Consider the following 9,283-nt stretch of genomic DNA (forward strand, 5'->3'; position numbering starts at 1 on the left):
TTGAAAATTAGGGCCATCTTCCATGAATGATGAATTCATTATAGGCATTTGGAATAAAAATAAAAAATGATTTTACCTTTTTAAATCCAAAATCCTTAATGACTTATTTTTTCTATTTTTGATTACAATCTTCAACTGTAAAACGGTACTACAATACTAATAATAAGAAGAAATTCACCATATATAAGATTCAGAGGATAGTCGGCACTTAAACCGATCTCTCTAAATTGATTTAAAAAAAAAATAAAACATAAAAAAGCACTGATACCGGCGTATTAGCCTATATTGATATTTAGAACCTTTATTAATTACCAGAAATCGAGATAAGAGTGCCTTCTCCGGTAACACTCGAACAATAACTAAACCCAATGGATTATTCAAGAGTCAATCAAATAAAGCATGGGAGAGCCTTCAAAAGAAAAATCAAGTAGATAAAATGTGAAACAGTTCAGCCTCAAGTAGATCATGAGATTTCCGTTGGGAGTCAGTCGAATGCAATGGGAGGTTGTGGGATTATGTGATGGTGACAATGATCACAATGGGATGAACCTTATCAAATGGCTTCAATGGATCATATCGTATGTTTGGCATCAAGGAGTTCTATTTCTTTCAAATGAACGTTTTGCTTTCATTTCCTACCATTTTGTGTTTCTCTCTTATTTTTCTATCAAACAAACTGATGCAGCCAAAACCCACCGAGCTAATTTATCTCGAATTCACATCGGTGCTCCACACTTCCCCACAGCTCATCCCATCCCCATTCCTAGTTTGGAAGATGTTCTCAATGCATTTTGAGATGTCCATGTAGGGTGCCAATCTGAACTCGATCGTTTATTTTACCTTGGACTTGGAGTACAACCTCGTGCATACATTGGACCTCAACAGCATGTCGTGCTCCCTTCGGATGAATTGACCTGCTGACTTGAAGATCCATCGTTACTTGGCCCTTGGGAGTAAGACAAATGGTGCAAGTCCGGATCTCCTGTCCACGAGAACTCTGTCCACGTTTATCACAGCCACACATAGAGAACATCTCATCCTCTGCATGGTATCATGCAGGGAGAAATGTTTCCAATTCACGGGGGTAGTGTATTGTGGGTAGGCGTAGGCAGAGTTTTTATGGACAGGAGATCCAGAGTCCAATCTCGAAGCACCAATACAAGCACATTCAATGTGGGCCTACCACTGATTATGCGCATATAACGTGTCAACCATTGAATGCCAAGTGGACTAAGATTTCAACCACATGGGAGTGATATGTCCATTTATGAATAAGACTTTTCTACAATAAATTAATGTGAATCCCCATCTATTCCAATACACCATCACCTTACACATCTTCACTGTGTTCCTCAGCTTGTCCTCCATCTTTCTCATTTTATTGACTTGATCATTGGGAGTCTCTTCCTCTAGGATATCACTTCGGGGCCTCCAATGTTCCTTTATGATTACAAGTTCGTTGCCATGTCTGTGTGAAATTCCAACTTTTTTTTTCATTTACCATATTGGACAGCACAACGTAGTTCTTTATGGGGTGTAGTCTCTATCTATCTATCTTTAAGATAGCCACGCAAAGGGAAGAAACGTGGCGGAATCATAGTTACTAGTTGTGAACTTAATTGTCTTCCTCTTATATTAGGCATTCGGTAAGAAATTACTGTGACCATGCATGGTATATTCCCAGTAGCTGAGGTGGTCCTTCGAGTCCCTTGGATTGTGAAGATGCGAGATCAAACCCATGAAACTACCAAATGGGATTTTCTGTCTAGGGTGTCAATCGACTGGTTTGGATTGGATTCAATCCGATCCAAATCTTATCAAATTGGATTTGGATGGTTCATTACAATTATTGGATTGAGCTAATCCAAAATAAATTGATTCATATTCTTATTGGACTAAATTGAACCTAAACCAAATTTCCAATAATCCAATTATGAGGTTAAACCTTTATCTAATTTGGAATAGATCAAAATTAAAATTAGCATAAAATCACTTTTATAAAAGTACTTTTACAAAAAATATTTTACAAAAGTAAATGAAAAGTACTTTTATGAAAGCACTTTTACAAAAATACTTTTATGAAATAACTTTTATAAAAGCACTTTTATGAAAGCACTTTTACACGAAAGCACTTTATAAAAGCACTTTTATGAAAGAACTTTTATAAAAATACTTTTGTATAAGTACTTTTATGAAAGCACTTTTGTGAAAGTACTTTTATAAAAGCACTTTTACGAAGCTTTTTTGAAAGAACTTTAAAAAAAGTACTTTTACAAAAACACTTACAAAAGCACTTATGCGAAAGTACTTTTATAAAAGCACTTCTATGGAAGTACTTTTACAATGTACTTTCATAAATGTGCTTTTGTAAAAACACTTTTATCAAAGTAGTTTTATGAAAATACTTTTACAAAAGTGCTTTTTCAATGCCAAAAGGGTATTCTTTTGCAATTTACATTTCTTCATGTTAATATATTTTTGCAATTTTTATATGTTCTCTTTTTTATATATATAATTTTTGATATTTCATTTGGTTTAGATTGGATCTAATCCAGTCCATTTACATTTTAATGAATTGGACTAGATTTGCTTTATATTGGAATTGAACTGGATGTTGGGAAGAAAACAAGTTTATCCACAAACTATTTCTCTCTCAAATAACCAAACTTGTAGATATTCAACTAGCACAATCCCAAGCAAAATATCAACCAAAAACAATCCCAAATAACCAACTGTGAAATAACCAAACTTGTAGATATTCAACTAGCACAATCCCAAATAACCAACTGTGACCAACAATGAGCATATCATCAACATACAACAATAAAATAATGAAATCATTATCAAAGAATTTCTAAACAAATACACAATGGTCAGAAGTAGTCTTTCTGTAGCCGTGTTGGATCGTGACAGACTCGAACTTCCTGTACCATTGTCTAGGAGCCTGTTGAGACCATACAAGCACTTTTTCAACCTGCAAACAAAATTCTCATTTCCTTTAATTACAAAACCCTTAGGCTGCTCCATATAAATTTCTTCCTCCAAGTTACCGTGGAGAAAGGTCGTCTTCACATCCATCTGCTCAACTTCCAAATCAAGACTAGCAGATAAACTCAACACAGTCATGATGGATGACATTTTCACAACAGGTGAGAAAATTTCTTCAAAATCAATACCTTTCTTTTGATTGAAACCTTTGACAACCAATCTAGCTTTAAATCATGGTTGTAAAGTGTTTTCCTCTGTCTTCAACCTGTAAACCCATCGATTCTTTAAAGGTTGTTTTGCCTTAGGCAATTCTACCAATTCAAAGGTGTTGTTGTCATACAAAGACTTCATCTCATCTTTCATAGCATTGAACCACTCATTTTTGTTTTCACTTTCAATAGCCTCATCATAGCATTCAGGTTTCCCCATAATCAGTCAAAAGAACATATTGGTTAGAAGGATTCCTGGTGGAAGGCTATCGGTCTCTAGTAGACCTCCGAAGTAAAACATCAGATAGAACAGTAGAAGCTTGGTGTTGTTCAACTGCATCATCATCTAAGGAAACATCAAAATCCTCTATACAATGTTGATCATCATCTTCCACATCATTCTCAACCACATGTGGCACATGTGTCAAAGGAACTAGGTCAACATCAATCAGTGTTCTGTTCATCCTTTCTACAAGACCATTCAACTGAGGAGTCTTATGAGGTGTTTTCTGATGTTTAATGCCCTGCTGTCTGTAATACACATCAAATGGACCACAATATTCATCACCATTATCAGTGAGAATGCATTTAAGTTTCATTTTTATTTCTCGTTAAACTAAAGCCTGAAAAACTTTAAACACGTCAAGCACCTAATCTTTAGATTTTAAAACATAAACCCAAAGTTTTCTTGAATGGTCATCAATAAAAGTAATAAAAGAAAGTGCACCACCATGTGTTTAAAACATAAACCCTAAGTTTTCTTAAATGGTCATCAATAAAAGTAACAAAAGAAAGTGCACCACCATGTGTCTTTACCTTTAATGGACCGCAAACATCTGAGTGTACCAATTCAAGAAACCTACTTTTCCTGGACGAAGGATGACTCTTGAAAGAAATCATTTTTTGTTTCCCAACCAAGCAGTGAACACATCTTTTCAGCATCACACCTTTCAAATCTAACAAAATATTTTTCTTGGCCAAACAGTCAAGCCCTTTTTCACTTATGTGACTAAGCCTCTTGTGCCATAATTCTGATAAGTTGTCACCAATAACTACATTCACAGAATTTGCAAAGATAGAAGCATTCATCAAATATAAGTTAGAAACTTTGTTACCTCGGGCCACAACCAGATTTCCTTTCTTGAGTTTCCATTCTCTATTGCCAAAAAAGTTACAGTAACCATCATCATCAAGATTTCCTGCAGAAATCAAATGTAAGCAAGCATTAGAAGCATACTTAACATCATTCAATACCAACTTTGTTTTGTTGTTGGTCTCTAAGCAAATGGTTTCAATGCCTACTACCGGTACAACTGCACAATTCCCCATCTTCAAAACCCCAAAGTCTCCTAAAATATAAGATGTGAAAAAAATCTTTTTCTTGAAGTCACATGAAATGAGGCACCACTATCAATCACCCAATTTGTCTCATGATAGGTAGCATTTATCAAGTTATCATCATAAACAATAACAATATCATCATCAGTAGCAGTAGCAACATGATCATTATTTTCATCTTCCTTTTCCCCTTGCTTATTATTAGCACCCTTATTTTCTCTTTTCCACTTGTAACAATATTTCTTTATATGCCCCCATCTTTCCACAATAATGGCACTCAAGATTTTTGTGTCTCGATCTTGACTTGCTTCTACTTTTATCGAATTTTATGCTCATAACTCACAATTGATCAATCACTCCTTGAAATTCATTTAAATAATCAGCCATGGAGTTTCCTTCCTTATATTTGATCTGCATCATTTTCTTAAAATAAAAAAAAACAACTTATTATTGTTAGTCTTAGAGGCATATAAATTCTCAAGTTTATTCCACAATGATCTTGCACGTGTCTCATGTTGAATATGATTATATACATTTTCATCAACAAAATGACGAATAAATCCACATACTTGTTCATGTCCAAATGTCCATTCTTCATCACTTTTGGATTCAGCCTTTTCAGAAGCAAATACAGGCAAATGCAAACTTTTAACAAACAAAAGATCCTTCATCTTACTCTTCCACAAATGATAATTTGTCATTCAAATTTATCATTCTACTTGTGCTAATATCCATAGCTACACCAAACCAATCAACCAAGCTCTGATACTACTATGTTGGGTAGAAAACAAGTTTATCCACAAACTATTTCTCTCCCAAATAACCAAACTTGTAGATATTCAACTAGCACAATACCAAGCAAAATATCAACCAAAAACAATCATAAGCCAAGCAAAGAGAGACACACGATATTTAACGTGGAAAACCCCTCCAATGTGAATGATAAAAACCACGGGGCCAAGAAGACCCAACCAAAATCTCCACTAATAACTTGACGTAACAATTACAGTAACTCAAACACTACAATATGCTCGCAAACTTAGAGCAAATACAGATTCTCAAACATATACACAAAAATACCAAAAACTGTGAAAAGAACAGTCAAAAAATCTCATAAACGTGGCTATTATTCAGACCACAAAATGGAGACCTCTAGTGCTCCAAATCAGATCTCTACCATTAGGTCCGTGAATTCCGAACAAGCCCACCAAATTTCAGCCAAATCGGACCACAAATTACACTTGATCAGAGTGTTGATGAAGAATGCCGCGAGCTGTTTTCTTTTCCCAACCAGCTGCAAGTTTCTTCTGTTCGACCTCAAATAACCAATGATTCAGAAATCTGATCAAAGATCCAACCGTTCAGAATGAGGAATAATGAGTCATCCACCTACTGTCCAAGTTTCAATTTGATCGGACGGTGGATCAGAAAGTTCCGGCTATCTAATGAACGCTACGCGCTAAAAATCTACAACACAATTTTTATGATTTCTCTCTTTTTGCTCTCTGTTTTCAACACACTACATAGGTCAGATATAACCCTAGTTTGAAGACAAAAACAATGGGCCGAAAGAATATGAACTGTAACATGGGTCAATGTGTCATAATAGACTGAACCCAACACTGGATTAGGTCAATCCATTTATAAATGGACTCACATTGTACTGCATCGGGTTGGATCAAATCTAACTACCAATTGACACCTCTATTTTTGTCCACACTCTACTACTCGTTATGAAGTTGTACTGAACTGCAACCGCACATTGCCATCTTGAATTCTGTCCCCACCGCTCTAAATCACCATGAACGTAGAATAACACCGAAGGAAAAAATCTGTACGGTGTTAGTCACGTTTCTCATCATGGATCACACAAGTTGCTGTCGTGGTAGCTCAACCCAAGAACCAAAATAAAAGTTGCTCTGTGGTCCTGTAGATACCCACTACGCCGGCTGCCCCCCAAATAAGAAATCAAATGTGTGTACAACGTGCTAGCTCCATCCTCTCTACCTCTCTCTTGCCTCTCTATATAAATTTAAACACTACTGGCCCTAATCCAACCAGACGACGACCAACCAGCACAAGAAGAAGAAGAGGAAGAAGAAGAGTCATCATGTCAACAACATCTTGCCCAGCTCGCCTCACTATCTGGCGTAAGTCCTTACTCTTCCATGGTAATGGCTACGCTGTGTTTAATAACTTGGACGGTAGGCTGGTCTTTCGAGTTGACAACTATGCCTGTGATTGGAGGGAAGAGACCTTCCTCATGGATTCCTCTGGGAATGTCCTCTTCACCATCCGACGCTGCAGAAAGGTATTTTTACATCTCAAAGAATCATTCAACCTAAAAATTAAACCGTTAAGTGAGATCTTTGAATAAATTCTATTCTTTAACATTGTTTATTAATTAATATATATACACACGATACGATCCCATGGCAGAAACTTGGCATCTCAGGGAGTTGGGAAGCATTTAGGGGTGATAAAGAAGAGAGATTTGGAGGTCGCGATAATCAAAAGCCCCTAATCAAGGTCACCAAGGTTCTGGGGAACCCAAGTTGCAAGATTACAGTAGCAGCAGGAGACGAGTACCATATGGAATGGTCGCCCAACCAGGGATGGTCTAAGATTTACCGATCAACTACGGGTCTCATTTCGCCCGTCGCAGAGGTACTACTTACAATTAATTTCTTGTTTATATGGATGATGATGCTTAATTTAATTTATTACTGTGCACAACCAAACCAAAGTGATCATCGATTAATCTCTGTGACGCTTCCGGCAGCAGGTTACAAGGAAGTGCGATGCAGCCTCAGAGTCCTTTCTTGGGAAAGATGTGCTTACCCTCACCGTCCAACCGGGAGTCGATCAAGCTTTGATAATGGCTATGGTTATGATCAATGACGCCATGAGATGAGATGATGAATTTCTTGTAGGACGACAAATTTTCATTTTTGACAGCCAGTTCAGTTAAATTGATCACCAATTTGTTCTGATGACCTTTGTACGTAACTGATATATGAATATATCATACAGAGAGAGAACGAGCGCAGTGATGAGACAAAATTGTGTAATACACTAATACAGTTTATAATAAACTGTTGTTAATGAAGGATGGGGTCGTTGTTATCTCAGAATATTCTCAAATATCGTACGCTTGAGCCCTCAGCTTCTTTCTCAACTCGACTAATAAAGGCATAATCAAAACAATCGGATTTACTGCCCACAACTTTATAGAGCTCACTCTGCGCCCCACAGCACATTCCCGCCTTGTATTAGAAATATGTCCTGATGAACCATGTATCATCATCTCATGTACTTGTCATCGGGAGAGATATTCCCAATACAAGGCCAGGATGTACTGTGGGGTGCAGATGTGAACTCCACTTCATCGCTTTAAATTGCAGTCTGTATGTGAGATGTACGGCTGCAGTGTAGTATGGATAGGGTGTGATGAGACTGGATCTCTTCCTCACGCACATCCTACCATGCATTGGTAACATCTCTCATACTTAATTAGTTATTATTCACGGGAGATCTTCCCAATGCACGGTGAATGTGCCTGTGAGACACCCATTTGTGAGGAGCAGATTCCGTTTGGGGTGTGATCTGATCACTAATTAAAATGGTAAATTATAGATATGTACCCTGGGGGTAGCTGAACTTTCAGGTGTTACATTTTAGTATCTTGAATTTTTGGAAACATACACTTGAGTGAATTCTATTAAAACTAAGGTTTCATTGAGGATAAAATTATAAAAACATTCATGTTCAGATTTTCTTTTTTTTTTTTTAATTGTTTTCTGTAGTTCCATTCAAATGCTTTTATTCTTTGTCAAAAATAAGTATAGAGATGGATTTATATGGGAAAAGAATAAAATAAAAGTTCAATGAGCAAAAGAGAATCTAAATATGGACATTTTTTTTGTAATTTATATATTTCTAAAAGTTTAGGGTACTAAAATGTCATACTTGAAAGTGCAGGCCTTAATGTCACTACCCCCAACCTACATGGTATATATCTATAATTTACCCTGATTTTAATACACTATGTTTCAGGGGTGAGCATGGGTCTGGTTAGATTTTGGTTCCTTGGTAAGGCTTTTGGAATCAGAACCTACTCTATAAAAGTTGGTTTCAAAGTCAATTCTAGCTTAGGTAAGTTCCAAGGTCTATCCATGGAACTTATTCTTTATTTATTCTCTCCATTAAAAAAGACATATTCTTTAAAAACTTGATATTCAAAATATATGATATATAATTTAAAACTTATATATCATCTTTATTAATTAAATCAACTAATTAAATATATATAGTTTATTGTAAAATATTAATATATGGTTCAAAACTGATTATACACATTTAAATATTAAAATGAAAACAAATGATCAAATCACTTAAGTAACTCAACGGTCAACTTAGACCATGGCCTTTGTGACCATGAGTACTTAGGTTCCAAGAATTTAAACATGTAAGCCATTCTCATGTCGCCAGTCACCCTGAAAAACAGAAATTCAGCTTTAATGTGCTTCTAGAGAACCCAAATTTCCTGCATTTACTTTGGTGTGGGACGTGTTGCACTTCCAAAATTTAATTTTCTAAACTTAAAAAGAATGAAAAAAAAAAAAAAGGAAATCATTTTCTAGGAACAGATTGTTCTATAGTTAACCCAACGAAGATGCCATTGACAAGCAATTTGCAAGAATAAAACATTCTTCAATCAAGAGGCGGAAATCATTTTATAGGAAACG

The 9,283-nt window shown here is 35.9% G+C and overlaps 1 protein-coding gene across 2 annotated transcripts; it reads left to right on the top strand.

Moving 5' to 3' along the window:
• Positions 1-6,525: 6,525 nt before the first annotated feature.
• LOC148861468 (protein LURP-one-related 12-like) lies at positions 6,526-7,666 on the top strand. 2 transcript variants are annotated; one of them, XM_088986600.1, is made up of 3 exons: positions 6,526-6,846; positions 6,975-7,202; positions 7,318-7,666. In XM_088986600.1, the coding sequence occupies exons 1-3, from the start codon at positions 6,646-6,648 to the stop codon at positions 7,447-7,449; spliced, it is 561 nt and encodes a 186-aa protein (XP_088842726.1). In that variant the 5' UTR covers positions 6,526-6,645; the 3' UTR covers positions 7,450-7,666. The 2 variants fall into 2 exon arrangements, with proteins under 2 accessions (XP_088842726.1, XP_088842727.1); XM_088986601.1 differs by having other exon boundaries at positions 7,321-7,666.
• The last annotated feature ends 1,617 nt before the right edge of the window (positions 7,667-9,283 follow it).

The sequence above is a fragment of the Nelumbo lutea genome, chromosome 4 (genome assembly GCF_056320005.1).
Source record: "Nelumbo lutea isolate HS-2025 chromosome 4, American lotus-T2T, whole genome shotgun sequence".
Taxonomy (NCBI): Eukaryota; Viridiplantae; Streptophyta; class Magnoliopsida; order Proteales; family Nelumbonaceae; genus Nelumbo; species Nelumbo lutea.